The sequence below is a fragment of the Nomascus leucogenys genome, chromosome 7b (genome assembly GCF_006542625.1).
Source record: "Nomascus leucogenys isolate Asia chromosome 7b, Asia_NLE_v1, whole genome shotgun sequence".
In the NCBI taxonomy this organism is placed as follows: domain Eukaryota; kingdom Metazoa; phylum Chordata; class Mammalia; order Primates; family Hylobatidae; genus Nomascus; species Nomascus leucogenys.
In genome coordinates, this window is record NC_044387.1 from 316,687 (window position 1) to 339,279 (window position 22,593).

The following is a 22,593-nucleotide window of genomic DNA, read 5'->3' on the forward strand; positions in this document are numbered from 1 at the left end:
GAGGATGCGGTGAATGCGTGCACGTGAAGCAGTAGCACACAGGAGGCCCCTGGAAATGATGAGTGTCTTTCACTAGTGACTGAGCAGCAGGTGTGTGGACCCTCTAGGCACAGACACAACAGGCACTTCTGAGCAGGTAGAGGATCCCCTCTGTTCTGTCAGGCTAGGACTTCAGGGCGGGATGCAGGGTCTCTTGGGCTGGGGATTAGGAGTGGCGGATAGCTTGTCTTGGCCTGTATCTGGACATCCTGTCTGGAGCTGCTGGGTGCAGCACCAGGGTGCTAAGGGTGCATGAGTCCTGCCTGAGGCAGCATCCCAATTGCTAGCGGTTACCAGCTGGAAACCTCTCAGGAAAGGTGGGGAGGGGCCCTGAGAAGGTAAATGCCTGTGCTGGCTGTGACCCTTTCACCTCAGAGAGTGATGGTGGCCGGCGCTGGCCCATCTGCAGGCCCCTCACCTGATGAGTCAGGGATCACCTTCTGTGCCCCGGGGCCGGCATCAGAACTAGACAGACTGCCTCTGCCCGGCTCTTGGCCCAGAAGGGCCCTGATCACAGCATGGCCAGTGCTGCGGTGTCTCTAGGGGCAGGAGACACATTTGATCTGGCCCTGACCTGGCCATCGGCCTTCCAGCTCCAGCAGCCGAGTGTGCATCTGCCTGGGAGGAGGGGCTGGACCCCTTGCATCTGAGAAAAAGACCTTTTACCCCATGGCCTCGCCTCTCATCCTGACTGTGATGAGCTGGCTGCATTCTTGAGCCCCATCTACTGTCCCCACCCACGTTCCTGCCCTCCCTCTGGATCGGGTTGGGGCTGTTTGGGATGGCCTCAACTGCCTCCCAGCCTCCACCCTGGGAGCCAGAGGGGGTCCAAGGCCTTGGGTCAGAACTGCTCAGGTCTGATGGGCAGGGCAGGTTGGGGGGATGACTGAGGAAGCAGTAGGGGCCCTGCACATGGCCTGCTGCTGCGGCCAAGGGAGCCATGTGCATGTTGGGGTTGGGTGGGTGGTGTAGCAGAAAGGTGCTGTCCTTCCTTCCTTTTCTTTTCTTTTCCTATAGCTGGGTTCCCCACAAGCAGCAGAGCTGGCCAGGGCTGGTCTTCGTGCACGGAGGGGAGTGTGATGGGGGAACAGGAGAGGCTGCTATCCTTCTTTGCCTCCCCACAGCACACACTGGCCTGGGCCAGCCCTCCAGGCGTCAGAGCCTGGCACTGGTGATGGGGTGCTGCCAGCAGATGACAGAACGCGAGGTCTGTGTTCGCCTGCCTGCCCGCCCGCCTTTCAGGCCTGCAGTCTACGTGGGGCTGGCCGCAGGGACATTGGTGCAGGAGGAAGTGCTTTTTGAGGCGCTTTCAGGACAGGAGCCCCAATGTTGTCCTTGGGTGGCCCCCTCAGCCCCATGTTCAAAAGTGGAGGTGGCAAGGAAACCTTGGTGCCCTGTGCCACACAGCACACTGTTTGGATTCGTCCTGTTGCTGAGGGGAGGAGTGGAGAGGGCACCCTCCCTCCTGTGTTTTCTGAGGTAAAGACAGCACTCTGGTGGGCAAGGAGCTCAACTGCTGGAGGTCACTCCTGTGCAATAGGGCTCAAGTGGGTGGGGGACCCTGGGAAGACATGGCAAAACCCCCCACATCCCCCTGGAGGCCACAATGTGGCCTGGCCCTGGACAGCACAGAGCTGAGGTGTAGGCTGGGACCTCAGAAGGGTGAGGAGGGGAGCTGCTCACAGCCGAGGGCTGCAGGGCCCTCCATGGCCTGCCTTTCCAGGGGCCAGCTGTGTTCTGTCATTCCCTGGGGCTCTGGAAGGTGCCCTGTACTTCCGACGGAGGAACCTGTTTGCTTGTGGGGTGTGAGTGCGTTGGGTGTGGGGAAGATGGTTGTGTAGCCGACTGTACGTGTTCTACAAGCCCTAATTAGCCTGTGGTCCGTCCCAGCCAAGCCAACAGGTGCACTAGCAGTCACTGGGGTGTGGTGGAGGGAGGTCGGTCCTAGGGTCCCTGTAGGCCCTAGGCTGGGGCAGAGTTTCCCAGGGGAGGGGGTGCTCTGTGGGCTGAGACCTGAAGGGCTAGTCTGGGGCTGTCATGGCACAGAGGAGCTCAGGGAGAGATGCCTGCTTGGCCTGGCCCACTTGGGCCACTGGGCCAGCCCAAGGAGAGTGGAGCTCAGGGCTGGCTCTTTGGAGGGTAGAGCCCTGCAGAGGACTTAAGGCTGAGTGAGAGTTGGTGCTTCACCAGACTAGTGGGGTGGAGAGGGTCAAGGTAGACGGCGACCTGCCACTCTGCCCATCCTCCTGGGGAAGGCTGCCTTCCCTGCCTGGCCTGGGGGAGGCTGCAGTGCAGAGACTGCTGTCCCTGTTCATAAACCCCTCTTCCTTCCTCCGCCTGCTGCCTCGTGGCAAGAACTGGGTGAGCCCTGGGTGCCAGCCAGGGCTGGGCCCAGATGGTGGTTTGGGGCCAAGCACAAGGAGGCCTTTGGGGGAGTGGGCGGGGTGGGGGAGGAGCCGCAGCTCAGGGCCTGCGCCTGAGTGAGCTGTGCTTGGGGGTGTGGAGGTAGGTGTGGCACCCACAGACACCTGGGCCCCCACCAGTCTGCCGCCTGTCCTCTGCAGGGTATCAGTGGTGGCAGGGGGAGGGGAGCAGGAAGCTGAGGTTTTGTGAGTCAGAATCGGCCCCTCACCGCCCCACCATCTCCCACTTAGCAGCAACCTGCCCACTGCCGACTTCCTTGGCTCTGCCTCTGTAACCCTGGAGGGCGGGTGGTCTCCCCGCCTGTAGGGGACCCGTGGAGTGTGTGCCATTGGGCTGCCAGGGTTGCTCATCTGTTCCCAGGAGGACCAGGCATGCTGGATGTGGGGCTGTGGCCTCCTGGGGGCCAGGGTGGGGGTCCACGAGGGACTCTGTGTTGAGCATGACCCCCCCCCTTGCCCGTCTGGCTCTGCTGCTTCCGCCAGGTGGGTGGCAGTGTTGAGGCCCGTCCAAGCAGAGGATGGGCCCTGGGGACCTGCGGGTTGTGCGGAGGAGAAGGCAGGGAGGCTTTTGTCTTTCCTGCTGCACCTGCTCCATCCTCCACAAGCCCTGGGAGGCCTGCAGAGCCGTCCTGCAGTGGGAGCCACACCCTGAGTGTCCCACTGTGGTCCCCACCAGGCTTCCTGGTTTGGCTCTCCAGGGGTGAGCCACAGGCAGGGACCTTTTCTCCACCAGTGTGCACCGGGCCTGGACACAGTACCCTGGATGTGGTAGTGGGGGCAGCAGAGTAAAAGGGGCTTCGAGGGCTCTGGGGCCCCGAGGAGAGGAGGGGTCTCATGGGGAGACATAGGCCGCTTGGCTCTCCCTGCCCTGAAAGCCCTCCTCCTGGCCCAGGGGAGCTTAGGCTGCGCTCAGCACCCATCCCATGGCCTATGTTCAGGGAGATCTGGAGGCAGGGAGCAGGCCTGGGTGCGACCACCGTCCCACTCTCCTCCGAGAGCTGCTGGGGTCCCAGTGCTCAGGAAGCCGTCTGGGCATCCTTCAGTGGTCGTCCTGGACCAAGTCTCCATCCTTCCCGTCTAGCTGCTGCCCCTCTAGGTCCTGCTGGCTGTGGGGATGGTGTTCTAACAGGCAGCTGCCAAACCCCATCTTCTGGGACCTGTACTGGGGACCTGTCTGTCTCTGAAGCAGCTGGGATAGGGAAGAGTCTGGGGCTGTGGGCACAGGGGGTGTCCTGTAGCCTTGTGGGGCTGAGGCTTCTGGAACCCCACACAGACAGCAGGTTTGAGTCCTCCGCACCCCCGGCTGGTGGTGCAGTGACAGGGCTGGTGGGTGACAGGGAGCTCTGGGGGATGCCCACTCTTGGGGGAGCTGAGAGCCTAAGTGGGGGCCTGGCGGTGGTGGCAGATGCTGTGGGGGCCTGTGGAACAGTCCCGAAATGCTGACCTTCGATGGAGGGCTGCTGTGCTGTGTGAAGCTGGGCTGGTCAGGCTGAAGGAGGTCTCTGGGGTGGGATCGGGGAATGGGGTGTAGCGGCAGGGGCTTCTCTACCCTCAGGTGGCCCTGGGGTCTGCAGCTGTCCAGCAGACTCTCCATACGGAACTATTTTTAGGGAGCTGAGGCTGATCTGGTGCCAGATGAGGGCCCAGTGGGTGGGAATGTTTCCACCCTGGGATCCTCAAGCCTCCTGGTGGGTGGGGGGCGGGTCGGGTGCCCTGACCACCTGTTCTTGTCCTCAGGGAGTGGGGAAGGCCAGGGCCAGATTCTGCAGCGCTTCCCGGAGAAGGACTGGGAGGACAACCCATTCCCCCAGGGCATCGAGCTGGTGAGTGGGGGGCGTGCTGAGACGGTGCTGGCAGGTGGGGAGAGCAGGTGGGCACAGCCCTGCCCTCATCCCTGACTGGGGGCCTCCGCAGTGCCCGGCTCCCTGCTGGGCTAGGGAGAAGACAGCAGAGCTGCTGTCGGGGGGTGTGGCCGTCGGGCTGCACGGTGCTCATGTCACTGTGTCATGTTGTCACTCACTCATGATGGTGGGGACTGTTCTCCCATCTCCTGGTCCTTGCCCCAGGTGGGGAGGTCAGAGGCTGTTACTCCTTTCACCCGGAGAGACTGAGGCCCAGGAGGCCACGTGTCCCCAGGGTCTCCAAGCAAGGAGCTGCCTGTGTGTGTTGGAGCCTCCAGGCCTGGTGGTGCAGATGCTGGGGCAGGTGGGCTGGTTCCTGCCACAGGTGTAGGGGGAGGAGCTGACTGCTGAGCCCTCCCTGCAGTTTTGCCAGCCCAGCGGGTGGCAGCTATGTCCCGAGAGGAATCCACCGACCTTCTTCGTTGCTGTCCTCACCGACATCAACTCCGAGCGCCACTACTGCGCCTGCTTGACCTTCTGGGAGCCAGCGGAGCCTTCACAGGTCAGCTTGGGGCCTCTGGGTACAGCATGAATGAAGCTGCATCCTTGGGCCGTGGCCAACTCCCCCTGCCCCCGTCTCCCCCTGACCCCCAGCAGGAAACGACGCGCGCGGAGGATGCCACAGAGAGGGAGGAAGAGGGGGATGAGGGAGGCCAGACCCACCTGTCTCCCACAGCACCTGCCCCATCTGCCCAGCTGTTTGCACCGAAGACGCTAGTACTGGTGTCACGACTCGACCACACGGAGGTGTTCAGGGTGAGGCCGGCAGCCGGGGCGGCGAGGCAGGACGAGGGTGCTTCCATCGGCTGTCCCACCACTCCCCGCTCTGGTCATTGCAGAACAGCCTTGGCCTCATCTATGCCATCCACGTGGAGGGCCTGAATGTGTGCCTGGAGAACGTGATTGGGAACCTGCTGACGTGCACTGTGCCCCTGGCTGGGGGCTCGCAGGTAAGTTTTGGGGGCAGCTGGTGTCTGCACAGCCACAGGCCCTCCTGCTGGGGCCCCGGTAGGTATTTGGAGCCCAGCCAGAGCCACACACAGCTGCAGGCCTTGGATGCTCCCTCCTGCGTCCTAGTGCCACCATTGCCCCCGACAGTCTTGGCCTGCTCACCTGACCCTCGCACCTGTACTCTGGGCCTGTGTCCTTCAGCCTCTGTGTCCGCTCCTTTGATGGTGTGTGCCTGTCTCTGGATGTTGATGTCAGCTTGTTTGTCTGCTCCCTGCCCTGTGCCTGGGTGTGTTGGAGTGTCTAACCGTGTCTTTCTGCCTGTCTGTCCTGTGCAGCTGGACTCTGTTGAGGAAGGAGCGGTATGGTTTCTTTGTTTCTTCCACCCACCTAGGCCCCATCCCTACCCCATCAAAAGCAGCCACTCCTGTCCTGAGTTTTCTCTGCAGCTGCTTGGGACAACAGAGGCAGGGCATGGCATTTCCCTCTTGCCATGTTGCCCATCACAGCCAGTCCCACCTCGGGTCTGTCAGTCCACCAGGGTCTGCCTGGGGACACAGAGCTCTGGGCTGACTCTGGGCTGGCTCTGGTCAAGCTACTGAGCCTCGATCCTTTTTTTTCTGCAGAGGACGATCTCTCTGGGGGCTGGTGACCGGCAGGTCATCCAGACTCCCCTGGCCGACTCGCTGCCCGTCAGCCGCTGCAGTGTGGCCCTGCTCTTCCGCCAGCTGGGTGAGCCTGTCTGTCCCACCCCCGCATGGCTTCCCCTCGGGGGCTGGTAGTCAGGGATGTGGGTTCTCACTCTGCCTGGGTGGGGGCCCAGGGTCCTCTCCAAGCTTCTCTTCTTCCTTTAGGCATCACCAACGTGCTGTCTTTGTTCTGTGCTGCCCTCACGGAGCACAAGGTTCTCTTCCTGTCCCGGAGCTACCAGCGGCTCGCCGATGCCTGTCGGGGCCTCCTGGCACTGCTGTTTCCTCTCAGATACAGGTGACCCCCTCGCGGCCCTCCCAGCCCCTTCTCCTGGCCCCTTTGCCCAGCTGCGTCTGCTGGCTCACTGCATCCTCTGGGGCCTGCACAGCTTCACCTATGTGCCCATCCTGCCGGCTCAGCTGCTGGAGGTCCTCAGCACACCCACACCCTTCATCATTGGGGTCAACGCGGCCTTCCAGGCAGAGACCCAGGAGCTGGTAAGGGCTGTGCTTTGTGTCTACTTCACGGCCCAGGCCTGCAGGTCCCTGACTGCTGGCTCCCTTGGTCCACAGCTCGATGTGATTGTTGCTGATCTGGATGGAGGGACAGTCACCATCCCTGAGTGTGTGCACATTCCACCCTTGCCAGAGCCACTGCAGAGTCAGACGCACAGTGTGCTGAGCATGGTGAGGGGCACCACGGGCAAGCGGGAGCCTTGGGGGCCTTTGGGATGTGGCTGCACAGGGAGCCTAGAGCCGGGGCCAGCGTGCAGCTGCCTGCTCCGTTCTGTGCTGGCAGGTCCTGGACCCGGAGCTGGAGTTGGCTGACCTCGCCTTCCCTCCGCCTACTACATCCACCTCCTCCCTGAAGATGCAGGTGGGGGTCGTTGCTGCTCCTACATGGGGACCCCAGGCGCTCAGGCTGCCCCCGCTCAGGTCTGCTGCCACTGACACACAAGGCCCCACCCCCAGGCTGGCCCCGGCTCCAGTAGCAGAAGCAGGAAGGAGGCTGGGAGCAAAGCAGCCGCCAGCAGTTAGGAGTGGTGGTCGTGAGTGGTGCAGGCGAGGCGGCAGGGGCCCAGCCAGGGGCTGGAACTTGGCATCTGATCACAGGAGCCCTTGAGGGTGCTGAGCAGGAGTGCCTCGTCCAGACAGTTTCAGAGGAGCTGGTGGCCCTGTGTGCAGAATGGTGGGAGGGGCAGAAGGATGGGAGCGGGGCAGCTTGGGGTGGGGTGGGGTGTGGAGAAGCTCCTGGGTGGCCTGGGGTGGGGGTTGGCAGGACTGGCTCTCACCTGCACTCAGCTCTTCTCCCAGGACAAGGAGCTACGCGCCGTCTTCCTGCGGCTCTTCGCTCAGCTGCTGCAGGGCTATCGCTGGTGCCTGCATGTCGTGCGCATCCACCCGGAGCCTGTCATCCGCTTCCATAAGGTGGGGCGCCTGGTGGCTGGGGTGGGGTGGGAGATAAGTGCATGGTGGAGACCCCTGAGGGACCGACCTCCTTGTGTCCCCCAGGCAGCCTTCCTGGGCCAGCGTGGGCTGGTAGAGGACGATTTCCTGATGAAGGTGCTGGAGGGTATGGCCTTTGCTGGCTTCGTGTCGGAGCGTGGAGTCCCGTACCGCCCCACGGACCTGTTCGATGAGGTGCACCTCCGCCCTGCCTTCCCAGTCCCCTGCCCGGGCTCTGCCTGACCATGGCTTACCTAACCTCCTGCCTACCCCGCTAGCTGGTGGCCCACGAGGTGGCAAGGATGCGGGCGGATGAGAACCACCCCCAGCGTGTCCTGCGTCACGTCCAGGAACTGGCAGAGCAGCTCTACAAGAACGTACGAGGGTGGCAGGACGGAGGGTGTCGTACCACCTTGATCCCTGGGCCCCTGCCCCACACCTGCCGTCTCCCCACAGGAGAACCCGTACCCAGCCGTGGCGATGCACAAGGTACAGAGGCCCGGTGAGAGCAGCCACCTGCGACGGGTGCCCCGACCCTTCCCCCGGCTGGATGAGGGCACTGTGCAGTGGATTGTGGACCAGGCTGCGGCCAAGATGCAGGGTGCACCCCCCGCTGTGAAGGCCGAGAGGAGGACCAGCGTGCCCTCAGGGCCCCCCATGAGTGCGTAATGAGGGAGGGGAAGGCGGGCCCCAAGCGTGGCCCAGGATGGGCATGGGGTCAGGGGTCCGAGTGTGTGTGTTCTGTCCCCGCAGCTGCCATACTGGAGCGGTGCAGCGGGCTGCATGTCAACAGCGCCCGGCGGCTGGAGGTTGTGCGCAACTGCATCTCCTACGTGTTTGAGGGGAAAATGCTTGAGGCCAAGAAGGTGAGGGCTGTGCAGGCTCCAGCCAGGCTAGGGCAGTGGGTTTCAGAGGAGACCCAGGCCGCGCTTCGCCCTTGTGGGTGCTGACACTGCCCCGGGGCCTCCTCTGCCTAACAGACAGGAGAGGGGGCTGGGCTGGCCGGAGGGTAGGTGGGCTCCAGGTCTCCTCTCTTGACCTCAGTGAGGGGTGTGTCGGGCCTGCGCGGAAGGCCCAGCCAGGGAGATTTACTTCCATTTTCAGAAATCAGAAGGTTTCACTATTATGTTTCCTGTGTGTCCTTCCCCTTAAATTGGGTAGGCCCATACACGACCTGTTCTTCGTACTTGATGGAAAACAGCTTGCTCCCTCCATACATGACCTGTTCCTCGTACCTTATGGAAGCAGAGCTTTTTGCTCCCTGCCGTCTTGCCCTCTGTGGTGCTCACCTAAGGCCTCTGGGGTCTGTCATCATGGCCAGTTGGCGACTCTTGTTTGTCATTGGCTGTGTGGTGTCCCTTTGGGGCGGCCAGTTTTGTGATGAACGATGCAGCAATAGAACGCAAACTCCAAGCCTTTCTGTGGCCGGGCCTGTGCCAGGCTAGTCACTGAGCCCTGGCCAGCCAGGCAGCTATGAGCCTGTGAGCAAGGGGGCCCGGCCCACAAGGCCTCCCTCTGGCGCGCACCTCTCTGCCGGCTCGCAGGTGCAGCGTCTGCATCCTCGTGTCTGGCCTGGTGAACTTGTACTTGTGGAGTTGTCGGGCCCACTGGAGGTTTTAGTCTTTATTGGTCGGCAAAGCCCCAGAGTCTGGGACACCCCACCTGAAAGGCATTTGGGTCTCCTGGACACCTGCTGCCCTCCCTGCCTGGGCCCCGAGTGGGTCTTCTCTGTGCCCTCAGCCCATGTCTCCTTTCCCCACCCCCAGCTGCTTCCAGCCGTGTTGAGGGCCCTGAAGGGGCGAGCTGCACGCCGCTGCCTCGCCCAGGAGCTGCACCTGCATGTGCAGCAGAACCGTGCGGTCCTGGACCACCAGCAGTTTGACTTTGTCGTCCGTATGATGAACTGCTGCCTGCAGGTGAGGCCAGGTCCATCCTGCTAGTGACATGGTGCATGGCGCATGAGCGGGAAGAGGCGGGGAGACCCTGGTCTGTGAGTGAGAGTGGAGAGAGGGTGCAAGAGACTCCTGTGCCAGTGGGCAGGGGTCCTCGGTCTGCAGGGAACATGGAGAGAACCATTGGGGGCAGGTGCCGGGGCCTGGGGTCTCCTGATACTGAGCCTCTGAGGCAGCCTTGGGGAGCTGGAGCCAAGGGTGTCAGGTGCTGGTCTGTGGTGGCTATGGGGGTGGTGGGGGCATGGTGGGAGGTGAGTGCTGCCTGGGAGGGGAGATGTCCTGACAGGCTCTCACTCTACCTGCAGGACTGCACTTCTCTGGACGAGCATGGCATCGCGGCTGCTCTGCTGCCTCTGGTCACAGCCTTCTGCCGGGTGAGTGCTGGCATGGCTGAGGTCTCCTTCCCAGCCCCTTCCTGGCTGCATCCAGCTGACCACCTCCGCTGGTTCCTGCAGAAGCTGAGCCCGGGGGTGACGCAGTTCGCATACAGCTGTGTGCAGGAGCACGTGGTGTGGAGCACGCCACAGTTCTGGGAGGCCATGTTCTATGGGGATGTGCAGACTCACATCCGGGCCCTCTACCTGGAGCCCACTGAGGACCCGGCCCCCGCCCAGGTGCGCAGGGACTCCCCGGGCTGGGGGCCGGGGACTAGGGGCTGGGGGCAGTGTGGCCCTGGCTCATGCGTGTGGTGCTGTGGCAGGAGGTTGGGGAGGCACCTTCCCAGGAGGACGAGCGCTCTGCCCTAGACGTGGCTTCTGAGCAGCGGCGCTTGTGGCCAACCCTGAGCCGTGAGAAGCAGCAGGAGCTGGTGCAGAAGGAGGAGAGCACGGTGTTCAGCCAGGCCATCCACTATGCCAACCGCATGAGCTACCTCCTGCTGCCCCTGGACAGCAGCAAGAGCCGCCTGCTTCGGGAGCGTGCCGGGCTGGGCGACCTGGAGAGCGCCAGCAACAGCCTGGTCACCAACAGGTGAGGCGGGGACTGGAGCTTGGGCCCAGTGGAGGCGGGAGGCAGGGCCGTGGTGAGAAGGGGCTGTGGTGGGTAGGGCCCATGCCCACAGTTTCTTCCCTGGCCCAGCATGGCTGGCAGTGTGGCCGAGAGCTATGACACAGAGAGCGGCTTTGAGGATGCAGAGACCTGCGACGTAGCTGGGGCTGTGGTCCGCTTCATCAACCGCTTTGTGGACAAGGTCTGCACGGAGAGTGGGGTCACCAGCGACCACCTCAAGGGGCTGCATGTCATGGTGCCAGGTACGGGGGTTTGGGCTGGTGATGCCCCCTTGGATGGGTGGGGCTGGGCACAGAGTGTGAGAACTATCTTCCTGCAGACATCGTCCAGATGCACATCGAGACCCTGGAGGCCGTGCAGCGGGAGAGCCGGAGGCTGCCGCCCATCCAGAAGGTTTGCGGGGGCCGGTGGGGCTGCGGGCGCCCAAGGCCGGGGCTGCATCCTGAGCTCCTGCTCTTGTTTTGGAGCAGCCCAAGCTGCTGCGGCCGCGCCTGCTGCCCGGTGAGGAGTGTGTGCTGGACGGCCTGCGCGTCTACCTGCTGCCGGATGGGCGTGAGGAGGGCGCGGGGGGCAGTGCCGGGGGACCAGCATTGCTCCCAGCTGAGGGCGCCGTCTTCCTTACCACATACCGGGTCATCTTCACGGGGATGCCCACGGACCCCCTGGGTGAGCCTGCAGACCCTCTGGCCCTGTCGCCCCCTCTCCCCCAGGTCTTTGGGATGGATGGGCTTTCCCTGCCTCTCCCTCCCTTTTCTCAGGGGTTCTGGGTCCCCGTGGGAAATGGGCCTTTGCTCCTTCCCCACCCACCTGGGATGCTCCATAACTGTGGTACCCTGAGATTCTGGGGACCCCCCCCTTACCTTCCTTGCTTCTGACTCTGCCTGGCCTGTCCTAAGTTGGGGAGCAGGTGGTGGTCCGCTCCTTCCCGGTGGCTGCGCTGACCAAGGAGAAGCGCATCAGCGTCCAGACCCCTGTGGACCAGCTCCTACAGGACGGGCTGCAGCTGCGCTCCTGCACATTCCAGGTGGGGCATGGTGCGAGGGTGGGGCTCTCATCCCCCGCCCTGGTCTTTCTCCTGCAAACCGGTCTTTCTTGTATGAACCATTTTTAGGCCAGTCTCCAGCAGTGGCCCTGTTATGCTTGCGTGTCTGGGGCCTCACCGTGGCTCTTGAGTTGATGTCCACTGTTTGATGTGCAGTCTTTGGGTCCTTATCCTTTCCCTGGGGCGCCGGCCTTCAAGTCCGTGTCTTGGGTGTGCCTTGCAAACCCAGGCCTCAGCTCACAGCCACTGAGATTTCGAGTTTACACAAACGCTTGCCTTCGTGTGACACAGATACAGGCCCATGTCTGTGGTCTGCTTCTCTCTGTGTCATGGCTGCGGGGGGAAGGGGAGTCTGGCATCTGGCAGCGTCAGAGTTGGGGAAGGGGCTGGGGGGCCACCCACACCCCTAAGGGCTGCTTTTTCCGATGCAGCTGCTGAAAATGGCCTTTGATGAGGAGGTGGGGTCTGACAGTGCCGAACTCTTCCGTAAGCAGCTGCATAAGCTGCGGTATCCTCCGGACGTCAGGGCCACCTTTGCGTTCACCTTGGGCTCTGCCCACACACCTGGCCGGCCACCGCGAGTCACCAAGGACAAGGGTCCTTCCCTCAGGTATGGGTCTGGGTCCCAGGCCAGGGCAGCTGGTCCTCAGCCATGTTCCCGCTCCAACCCTCCTAGGCCCCTGTGCCCATCTTTGTCCCTCCTCCTCTCACCTTTGCTGACTCTTGTGTGCCCCAGAACCCTGTCCCGGAACCTGGTCAAGAACGCCAAGAAGACCATCGGGCGGCAGCATGTCACTCGCAAGAAGTACAACCCCCCCAGCTGGGAGCACCGGGGCCAGCCGCCCCCTGAGGACCAGGAGGACGAGATCTCAGGTGGAGGGGCGGGGGTGGAGTCCTGGGTGGGCTCTGGATGCTGACACTCGCCAGGGAGGATCAGGGCAGGCGGAGCAGCCCCGTGATGACCATGTGTGCCTGGCCTGCGCAGTGTCGGAGGAGCTGGAGCCCAGCACGCTGACCCCGTCCTCAGCCCTGAAGCCCTCCGACCGCATGACCATGAGCAGCCTGGTGGAAAGGGCTTGCTGTCGCGACTACCAGCGCCTCGGCCTGGGCACCCTGAGCAGCAGCCTGAGCCGGGCCAAGTCCGAGCCCTTCCGCATTTCTCCCGTCAACCGCATGTACGCCATCTGCCGCAGGTGAGGGCCAGGGCTGGCCTGGGTGATGGGCATGTGACTGGGTGTCCTCCCTGCCTGCTGAGGGCCTGGGCCACGGCTTCTGGTCATGTAACGAATGTGGAGGGGGAGACTCCGGGCAGAGGGACAGGCCACAGGGCTTGGGGGGTGGGCCGGGGGGCCCCGTGGCTGAGCTGGAAGCGCCTCCTGCTGGGAGCCACGGGCCGGCTCCTCTTGCCTTGCTTGGGGCGTGAGCCGCCTTCACGCCTCTGCCTCCTTTCAGCTACCCAGGGCTGCTGATCGTGCCCCAGAGTGTCCAGGACAACGCCCTGCAGCGCGTGTCCCGCTGCTACCGCCAGAACCGCTTCCCCGTGGTCTGCTGGCGCAGCGGGCGGTCCAAGGCGGTGCTGCTGCGCTCTGGAGGCCTGCACGGCAAAGGTGTCGTCGGCCTCTTCAAGGCCCAGAACGCGCCTTCTCCAGGTACTTCCTGCGTCCTGCCCTGTGCCTGCCCTGCCCTGTCTCACCCTCCCCTGCCTCAGCTCCGTGTCCTCCCCCAGGCCAGTCCCAGGCGGACTCGAGTAGCCTGGAGCAGGAGAAGTACCTGCAGGCTGTGGTCAGCTCCATGCCCCGCTACGCTGACGCGTCGGGACGCAACACGCTTAGCGGCTTCTCCTCAGCCCACATGGGCAGTCACGGTGAGGGTGCTTGTGGGCAGACGGTGGGGCAGGGGCACTTTGGGGGGCTGTGGTGGCATTTGTGGTTTGGCAGGCAGGCCAGGGAGGGGCAGAAACGGCGCTGGTCATGGATGTTTGGGTGTGCGATGAGGAGGGTGCCCTCCGGGTGCCATGGGGCAGGGGCGGGAAGCCTGCCCTGACCAGGTGTGTGCCCTGACCTCTTGCCCACCCTGACGTCCTGCCCGCTCTGACTGCCCCGCTCTCCACCTCTGCATCTGCTGCAGCTTCCTGCAGGGGCCTCCGGGTGCTGCCTCTGCGCGGCTCTGTCTTACCGTTTCCCACAGCCTGGAAACCTCCCAGATGCTCCTCTGTCCTGTTCCCTCCCAGTGTCACTGTTTTTCCTCATCCCCCACCCTCCACCCTCCCCGCATCCCCCAATCCAGACTGTCTTTGGAGCCTCTGTCCTCATGTGTCCTGGTTCCTTGGCCCTTGCCCGGGCTGGCCTTGCTGTCTCTGTCCCCACCGCCACGCACACTTCACAGGCGCCCTGCACACACTGAGCTAGACTGGCCCCAGGACGGGGTGGCAGATATGCCCCACACTCACTCCTCTGTCTGGACCACCTGTTCTCTAGTTCAGAAGTGGTTTTTTTTTCCAGATACCACATTATATAGTTATATTTTACAATCGCCCTGTCTTCCTGCCTTCCCACCCCTGCCAGAAACCCTGAGTGGCGTTTGCAGGTGGGGCCGCCCCCGCATCCCCCATGCCTGTGCCTCCTACAGAGTCCCTTTCGCGTCTCCGATCATCCCCAGTGCCAGTGGCTGCTGCCTCCCAGTGTCCCCCTCAGTGCCCAGCAACGCACAGGGGCTCAAGCTTCCCTCAGCTGTAGTCGTGGCTTCTAGTCCCAGACCTGACCTTTTTTTTTTTTTTTTTTGAGTCAGTCTCGCTCTGTTGCCCACGCTGGAGTTCAGTGGCGCGATCTCGGCTCACTGCAGGCTCCACCTCCCAGGTTCATGCCATTCCCCTGCGTCAGCCTCCCGAGTAGCTGGGACTACAGGCACCCGCCACCACGCCCGGCTAATTTTTTTTTTGTATTTTTAGTAGAGATGGGGTTTCACCATTTTAGCCAGGATGGTCTCGATATCCTGACCTCGTGATCTGCCCACCTCGGCCTCCCAAAGTGCTGGGATTACAGGCGTGAGCCACCACGCCCAGCCCGGCTAATTTTTTTGTATTGTATTTTTAGTGGAGACGGGGTTTTACCATGTTAGCCAGGATGGTCTCGATCTCCTGACCTCGTGATCCATCTGCCTCGGCCTCCCAAAGTGCTGGGATTACAGGCGTTAGCCACCGCGCCCGGCCAGCTCTGACCTTTTTACAAGGATACGCTGGGCCCTGGTTGGCATCCAAAGCAGGCTGGTGCCGCGTCCTCACTGTGAGCTGGGCGCCTGCAGTGTGGCAGCCGTCAGAGGATGCAGGGCGTGTTGGGCTGGCATTGTGCTTGGCCCATAGTGACCACTTGGTGGACGAGGGGACATTGCCTCTCTCAGTCCCACCCTCGGTCCCACCCTGGGGCCTTGCAGAAGCAGGTGAGCCTGGCGCAGGGCCAGGCGCCCAGAGACCCACTGTGGACCCCAGGCATCTCCCAGCTCTTTGGGCCGCCCCTTCCTCGTGGCCTCCCTGTGCCTTCAGGCCACGTCGTCTGGACCGTGAACCTCAGCCTGGGACTCAGATCTGCCTGTGTCCTGGACTGAGCTGCTCTCCATCCTTTTGGACTGGGCTCAGGCTCTGAGTCCACCCTCTCCCCTCTTCGGAAAGCCTCCAGGTCGCCTCTTCTCCAGGCCACACCTCTTGGGCACCTCCTATTGCTGTGCCCTGGACAGAGGCCTCTGCATGCGCATGTGTGGAGAGTTCTGAGCTGTGCCCATCACAAGCCCTGGCCCCTGAGTGGAGGACAAAGGGCCAGGATGTGGAGGGAGGGACTCAGAGACAGACTTGCTCTGAGCCAGCTTGAGTGGGAAGAGAGGAGGGTTCAGAGGAGAGCCCGGGATCTCCACCGCACAGCCCTGCTGCTGCCACGGAGTGCTCTGCGGCCTGCCCTGCCCTGGCAGAGAGGCCCACACCAGGATGTCTCTTCCCACTCTCCTGAGATCAGGACTTGGGGCTGACCCCTGCTATCTCCAGGCTCCCTGGGGGCTTGGTGGAACCCTCTGACCTGTAGGCACCCCCAAGCTGGGCACGCCCAGGCCTGGGGCTAGGCCTGAGCCTTCTCTCTGCTGTGCCCCCAGTTCCCAGCCCCAGAGCCAGGGTCACCACGCTGTCCAACCCCATGGCGGCCTCGGCCTCCAGACGGACCGCGCCCCGAGGTACCGTACCGAGCCTGCAGGCCTCCCCTTCGTGGTGCTGGCGGCCTCTAGTGTGCACCGAGTTGTTGCGGGCACTAATGTCTCCCCCCACACCTGACACTAACGATCCGTCTCCCGGGCCCCAGTCCTTACCTCCCTGACCCGTGAGTCCTGCCCTAGAAACTAACACTGGCTGCCACCCTATGTCTCAGAATGTGTGTGTGCCAGCCCTCCTCTCGCACGGCCCTGCTGGGGTCCTGCCAACCACCCCTGCCCTGGGAGCTCAGCCCCAGGTAAGTGGTGCCCTGGCCCCCCTCGGGTGCTTACCTGGCGTCTCCTCCACAGGTAAATGGGGCAGTGTCCGGACCAGTGGACGCAGCAGTGGCCTTGGCACCGATGTGGGCTCCCGGCTAGCTGGCAGAGACGCGCTGGCCCCACCCCAGGCCAACGGGGGCCCTCCCGACCCAGGCTTCCTGCGTCCGCAGCGAGCAGCCCTCTACATCCTCGGGGACAAAGCCCAGCTCAAGGTGACTGGGGTGGGGGATGGGGGGTGAGGGTGGGGGCTCGGCAGGGGGCTTGGGGCCTCATGTGTCTCGTGGCACTTGTCCGGGTTGTTTTCAGGGTGTACGGCCAGACCCCCTGCAGCAGTGGGAGCTGGTGCCCATTGAGGTATTCGAGGCACGGCAGGTGAAGGCTAGCTTCAAGAAGCTGCTGAAAGCATGTGTCCCAGGCTGCCCCGCTGCTGAGCCCAGCCCAGCCTCCTTCCTGCGCTCACTGGAGGACTCGGAGTGGCTGATCCAGGTCTCTGCACTGCCCCTGTCCCTCCGCCCGCCTCGGTGCTGGGCCCACCCGTTGGCTAGAGCCAAGTGGATGGGTCTAGGTTTGCTTGTCTGACAGTGTGGAGCACTGGAAGGAGGAGGTGACAGCCACTTCCCACCCAGGCTCTGGTGCCTAGAAGGCAGCTGGGAGGCTGGGCCTGGCTGGGGCCAGCTGACAGTGAAAGTGGCCAGGGCCTGGGCATGGGTATGTTGGAGCAGCCTGCTGGGCCCACGTGGGCTGATGACCACACAGGGGATGTGGTTTATGGTTTTGGGCCTCTGCTGCATTCTCTCGGGGGTGGGTACTGACAGGACGCTGGCTTGGTAAACACTGGAGGGCTTGAAGATGGGGCCACCGGGCATCTTGAGGGACAGGGACGTCCCTCAGTCCTAGAGGGCTTGGAGGGGGGTGGGCTGTGGCCAGCAGGCTGGAGGTGGGCTGGTCGGCACACCCAGAGTGAGGTGTGCTTGTCCAGTGCTGTGCCTGCATCCAGGGCTCAGAGGGCTGTGGACGGGGCCTGCCTCCCCGGTGCCTGTGGACATGCGGGTCTCTGGCCTGGTGAGTGGCGAGGCAGGAGGGTGGTGAGTCCCAGAGGGGCTGAGGTCACCTGTCCCTGCAGATCCACAAGCTGATGCAGGTGTCTGTGCTGGTGGTGGAGCTCCTGGATTCAGGCTCCTCCGTGCTGGTGGGCCTGGAGGACGGCTGGGACATCACCACCCAGGTGTGTGGCGCGTGGGGCTGGGGTGGGCCAGGCTCCCGGGCTCCTCGCTGACCACCCGGCGGTGCTGGCAGGTGATATCCTTGGTGCAGCTGCTCTCAGACCCCTTCTACCGCACGCTGGAGGGCTTTCGCCTGCTGGTGGAGAAGGAGTGGCTGTCCTTCGGTCATCGCTTCAGCCACCGTGGAGCCCACACCCTGGCTGGGCAGAGCAGCGGCTTCACACCCGTCTTCCTGCAGTTCCTGGACTGCGTACACCAGGTGGGCAGGCCGCTGTGTGCGGGGGGGGGCCGGGACCGCCCCCTGACCGCTGAGCCCTGGCCCCTGACCCACATGGCGTGCAGGTCCACCTGCAGTTCCCCATGGAGTTTGAGTTCAGCCAGTTCTACCTCAAGTTCCTCGGCTACCACCACGTGTCCCGCCGTTTCCGGACCTTCCTGCTCGACTCTGACTATGAGCGCATTGAGCTGGGTATGTCGGGAGTTGGGGCTGGGGCAGCCACGGGTCAGGAGGGGCCCAGGCTCAGTGCTGCCCCTGTGTAGGGCTGCTGTATGAGGAGAAGGGGGAACGCAGGGGCCAGCTGCCGTGCAGGTCTGTGTGGGAATACGTGGACCGGCTGAGCAAGAAGACGCCTGTGTTCTACAATTACGTGTATGCGCCCGAGGACGCAGAGGTAAGCTGGGGCTGGGTCGGGTAGGCGGCTCCTGCCGGACCCAGATCCTCAACCGCAGGCCCACCCTCAGGTCCTGCGGCCCTATAGCAACGTGTCCAACCTGAAGGTGTGGGACTTCTACACGGAGGAGACGCTGGCCGAGGGCCCTCCCTATGATTGGGAACTGGCCCAGGGGCCCCCTGAGCCCCCAGAGGAAGAACGGTCTGATGGAGGCGCCCCCCAGAGCAGGCGCCGCGTGGTGTGGCCCTGCTACGACAGCTGCCCGCGGGCCCAGCCTGATGCCATCTCACGCCTGCTGGAGGTGCGTGTGATCCCAGAGCAAGGTCTGGCCTGGCACCCACCCCTCTCGCTCAGACAGCAGGGTCGTGTGTGTGTGCACACTTGTACGTGCACCAACCCCTGGGGGTTGGTGTGGCCCTGCCGTCTCCCCACCGTGTGAACTGCCTACTGGCCTGGGGTGGCTGTGGCTCCCCAGGGCCCCGCCCCACTCAGTGGGTGCTTCCAGACAGTGACAGGAGGGCCGTCGTCAGAGACCTCCAGGTCTCGGTACGCAGCCTCCACTCTGAGCACGTGTGTTTTCCCTGACCTGGCTTTGAGCAGCTCAGGTACCTGTTGAGGAGTCAGCCCTTGGAGAGGACAGTGTTTTCCTCCCTCCGCCAGACTGCCTGCCCCACCTAATGTGACCCTAATGTGAGCAGCTCTGAGTTCTTGCCCTGAGAGCTTGGGGTTGACATTGAGGCCTCTCTTACCCTCACTGTGCCATCCCTGGTGGGCCTGGACTGAACAAGGCAGAGATGCCTGGGAAGGAGAAAGGAGACTGTGATTGGGTGGTGGCGGTGGCTGGGTTGGCGTGTAGGGCGTGAGGCGGTGTCCTGCGCGTGGTGCTACCTTTTGGGGCCATCCCAGAGTCTCTGTGGGGCTGAGCAGGCAGAGGAGTGTGGGCCTCAGACCCAGGCCACGGGGGGGACCTGCACTCAGCTCCCCACTGTTGGCTTGTGGCTGTGTGGCCTTAGAGATTCTCTTTTTTTTTTTTTTTTTTGAGATGGAGTCTTGCTCTGTCACCCAGGCTGGAGTGCAGTGGCGCCATCTTGGCTAACTGCAAGCTCCACCTCCCGGGTTCACGCCATTCTCCTGCCTCAGCCTCCCGAGTAGCTGGGACTACAGGCGCCCGCCACCACGCCCAGCTAATTTTTTGTATTTTTAGTAGAGACGGGGTTTCACCATGTTAGCCAGGATGGTCTTGATCTCCTGATCTTGTGATCCGCCCGCCTTGGCCTCCCAAAGTGTTGGGATTACAGGCGTGAGCCACCGCGCCCAGCCAAGTTATCTAAGCATCTTAGAGCTTCTGTTTCCTTGTGCAGAAAGTGGAAATGCTGATTGCTGCCTTACAGGGAAGTTGTGAGGCTTAAATGAGTCATTTATTTCAGTGACTTAGCATGGGGCACAGGGTTTGGGGGAGTATGGGAGTCATGGTTTGTGATGGAGGTGACCCACAAGCACAGACAGCAGTCCCTTTTTCTCTCTCGCGATGCTCATGGTCTTAAAGTTGACACGGTCTGATTGGTGCTAATGGAGTCACTCAGCTTTGTCATGACCAGCATCAGCTTGCGCTGTTGTTTTCTTGTGTTTTTTACTGGTCTGTGTGTTTATGTTTAAGGTGAGTTTCTTGTACACAGGATGTAGATGTAGCTGGGTCTTCTTGTTACCCAGTCTAATAGGTTTTTTTAATTGGAATTTTTAGCCCATTTTAATTTACTGTTACTATTGATGTGGCTGGGTTTAAGTCTGGCATCTTGCTGTTTGTTTTCTGTTTGTCCCTTTGATTTTTTTCCTTTCTTCCTTTTCTTTTTTTAAAAAATAAGTGTTTTTAGTATTCTGTCTACTGTGAGTTGAGCTGTACCTCTCTGTGTTGTGTTTCAGGGGTTGCCAGGGGCTATAATCATCTGACTTGAAATTACATTACCCTGTTCACACCAGAAGAGCCTTATGGTGGTGTGTGTCCATTCATGCCCTCCCTGTCCTCCTGTTACTGTCACACATTTTGCTTTTACATATGACATAAACACCCAGCATTGTTTTTTTTTTTTTTTTTGAGAGATGGAGTCTCCCTCAGTCACCCAGGCTGGAGAGCGGTGGTGTGATCTCGGCCTACTGCAACCTCTGCCTCTGAGTTCAAGTGATTCTCCTGTCTCAGCCTCCCAAGTAGCTGGGATTATAGGCACCCCGCCACCATGGCCGGCTAAATTTTTTTTGTATTTTTAGTAGAGACGGGGTTTCACTGTGTTGGCCAGGCTAGTCTCAAACTCCTGACCTCAGGCGATCTGCCCACCTCGGCCTTGCAAAGTGCTGGGATTACAGGCGTGAGCCACCATGCCTGGCCCTGTTTTTGTTTTAAATAGTCAACTTTGTTTTAAGGAAATTAAGAAAGAAGGAAAAAGTCTTCTATTTTTGCCGTTTATAACATTCTTCATTCTTTCAGTATAATCTGGTCTGGTTATTATTTCTCTTCAGCCTGAAGAATTTTTAATATTTCTTGTAATGCAGAGCTGCCAGTCACAAATTCCCTCAGCTTTTGTTTATCTGGAAACATCTTTGTGCTTTTATTTTGCAAAGGGCATTTTCTCTGGATATACAATTCTAGGTTGACAGCTTCTATTTTTTTTTTTTTTTTTTTTTACATTCAGCAGTTAAACTGATGTAACCTTAAAAGATACCATTACTGGGCCGGACACGGTGGCTCATGCCTGTAATCCCAGCACTTTGGGGGGCTGAGGCAGGTGGATCACCTGAGGTCAGGAGTTCGAGACCAGCCTGGCCAATATGGCAAAACCCCGTCTCTACTGAAATATAAAAATGAGCTGAGTGTGTGTGCCTCTAATCCCAGCTACTCAGGAGGCTGAGGCAGGAGAATCGCTTCAACCCAGGAGGTGGAGGCTGCAGTGAGCTGAGATCGTGCCACGACACTGCAGCCTGGGCAATAAGAGTGAGACTCTGCTTCAAAAAAAAAAAAAAAAAAAAATACTACTTTGTTTTCTGGCCTGTATTGTTTCTGCTTAGAAGTTAGTGTTCATTCTTATCCTTATAAACTGTGTATAATGGCACCCTTTCATTCTCTGCCTGAAGATTTTGCGTTTAATTTTGGCTTCAGCAATTTGACCGTTGTGGTTTTTGCTTTCGTCCTGCTTGGGGCTCTTCAAACTTCTGGGTCTGTGAGACGGTCATTTTTGTCAAATTTAATACATTTTAAGCCACTGCTTCTATAAATTACTTTTTCTGCACAATCTCTCCCTTTCCTTCTGGGACTTTATTGTCCCGTACGCTGCTGAAGCTCTGTGTGTTTTCTGTCTTTATCTTTGCAGTTCATTTTGGATGATTTCTGTTGGCCTGTCTTCAAGCTCACTACTCTTTTCTTTCGTGTTTTTAATATACTCAGGCCCATCAAATGAATTTTTTTTTAATTTCTTGAGACAGGGTCTTGCTGTGTTGCCCAGGCTGGAGTGCAGTGGCACAGTCATGGCCCACTGCAGCCTGAACCTCCCAGGCTCAAACAATCCTGCTTCATTCAGCCTCTCGAGTTGCCGAGACTACTGGCGTGTGCCACGTGCCGGCTTTTTTTTTTTGTAGACGGGGTCTCCCTATGTCACCCAGGCAGGTCTCAAACTCCTGGGCCCAAGCAGTCCTCTCACCTTGGCCTCCTAAAGTGCTGGGATTACAGGCGTGAGCCACCACTCCTGGCCCCATCTGATGAATTTAACACTTTTTATTGTAGAGATTCCCCATCTGATAAACCATTATGTCCATCTTTTTTTTAAATCTTGAAACATTTATAACTTAAAAATATATGTAAAGATGGGGTCTTGCCATGTTGCCCAAGCTGTTCTCACACTCCTTGGGTCAAGCGATTCTCCCTCCTCGGCCTCTCAAAGTGCTGGGCTTACAGGTGTGAGCCACTGTGCCTGCCTGTGCTGTCTTTCTTTAAGCTTAGAGTCTTGGGTTTTATTCTCGCAGGCAGGGAATGAGCTTGTGGGTCAGCTTGATCTGTTTGAAGCTTGTTTCTAAGCTTTGTTTGGGCAGCTCGCCAGCACCTCTAGAGAAGCTCCAGGGATAGAGCAGCCTAAGGTATGTGACCTCTCCAGGGCTTCAGTTGGAGTTTTGTGTCTTTGTGTCTGCAGTGAGGTCTTGCCACACTGGCTTTTTGGAAGTCCAGTATCTTTCAGCATTCCTCTAGAATTTGGGTTCAGCTCATAGCTTCTTGTGTGTGTGTGAGGCAGAGTCTCACTTTGTCTCCCAGGCTGGAGTGCAGTGGCGCACTCTCGGCTCACTGCAGCCTCCACTTCCCATGTTCAAGCAATTCTCCTGCCTCAGCCTCCTGAGTAGCTGGGATTACAGGCACCCACCACCACGCCCGGCTAATTTTTGTATTTTCAGTAGAGACAGGGTTTCGCCATCTTGGCCAGGCTGGTCTTGAACTCCTGACCTCAGGTTATCCATCCGCATTGGCCTCCCAAAGTGCTGGGATTACAGGTCATAGCTTCTTGGTAGCTGTTCTCTGCCAGGTCTTGTGACATCTTGCTTTGTGCATGGCAGCCTAATTTGGCCAACGACTCAAGGAGGGCTCTGTCTAGATTTCTAGAGCCCCTTTGCTGTGGTGCTCCCTCCACTCTATGGGCCGCCCTGCAGACCCACCTGCACTAGCACCCCTGGACATCCCGTCTCTGCCTCCTCGGCTCAGCAAGCTCCTGTGT

At 60.6% G+C, this 22,593-nt stretch overlaps 1 protein-coding gene across 5 annotated transcripts in view; it reads left to right on the forward strand.

The window, feature by feature from the left end:
• The window catches only part of SBF1 (SET binding factor 1), a 28,549-nt gene that overhangs the window by 2,459 nt on the left and 3,497 nt on the right, over positions 1-22,593 (forward strand). Inside the window, exons 2-37 of one of the 5 annotated variants that reach the window (XM_030815267.1) lie at positions 4,200-4,285; positions 4,728-4,865; positions 4,958-5,119; positions 5,203-5,313; positions 5,650-5,673; positions 5,938-6,043; positions 6,166-6,298; positions 6,390-6,498; positions 6,574-6,687; positions 6,800-6,877; positions 7,315-7,428; positions 7,513-7,641; positions 7,725-7,823; positions 7,903-8,107; positions 8,200-8,312; positions 9,213-9,362; positions 9,704-9,772; positions 9,854-10,012; positions 10,099-10,367; positions 10,476-10,648; positions 10,726-10,799; positions 10,877-11,072; positions 11,303-11,430; positions 11,880-12,058; positions 12,185-12,321; positions 12,434-12,641; positions 12,901-13,097; positions 13,175-13,312; positions 15,583-15,660; positions 15,985-16,166; positions 16,261-16,440; positions 17,078-17,179; positions 17,251-17,436; positions 17,520-17,646; positions 17,718-17,848; positions 17,919-18,149. In XM_030815267.1, the coding sequence (XP_030671127.1) occupies positions 4,200-4,285; positions 4,728-4,865; positions 4,958-5,119; positions 5,203-5,313; positions 5,650-5,673; positions 5,938-6,043; positions 6,166-6,298; positions 6,390-6,498; positions 6,574-6,687; positions 6,800-6,877; positions 7,315-7,428; positions 7,513-7,641; positions 7,725-7,823; positions 7,903-8,107; positions 8,200-8,312; positions 9,213-9,362; positions 9,704-9,772; positions 9,854-10,012; positions 10,099-10,367; positions 10,476-10,648; positions 10,726-10,799; positions 10,877-11,072; positions 11,303-11,430; positions 11,880-12,058; positions 12,185-12,321; positions 12,434-12,641; positions 12,901-13,097; positions 13,175-13,312; positions 15,583-15,660; positions 15,985-16,166; positions 16,261-16,440; positions 17,078-17,179; positions 17,251-17,436; positions 17,520-17,646; positions 17,718-17,848; positions 17,919-18,149 (5,015 nt within the window). The remainder of the gene's footprint in view (positions 1-4,199; positions 4,286-4,727; positions 4,866-4,957; positions 5,120-5,202; positions 5,314-5,649; positions 5,674-5,937; positions 6,044-6,165; positions 6,299-6,389; positions 6,499-6,573; positions 6,688-6,799; positions 6,878-7,314; positions 7,429-7,512; positions 7,642-7,724; positions 7,824-7,902; positions 8,108-8,199; positions 8,313-9,212; positions 9,363-9,703; positions 9,773-9,853; positions 10,013-10,098; positions 10,368-10,475; positions 10,649-10,725; positions 10,800-10,876; positions 11,073-11,302; positions 11,431-11,879; positions 12,059-12,184; positions 12,322-12,433; positions 12,642-12,900; positions 13,098-13,174; positions 13,313-15,582; positions 15,661-15,984; positions 16,167-16,260; positions 16,441-17,077; positions 17,180-17,250; positions 17,437-17,519; positions 17,647-17,717; positions 17,849-17,918; positions 18,150-22,593) is intronic. The other 4 variants (XM_030815269.1, XM_030815268.1, XM_030815270.1 and 1 more) reach the window with 4 other exon arrangements.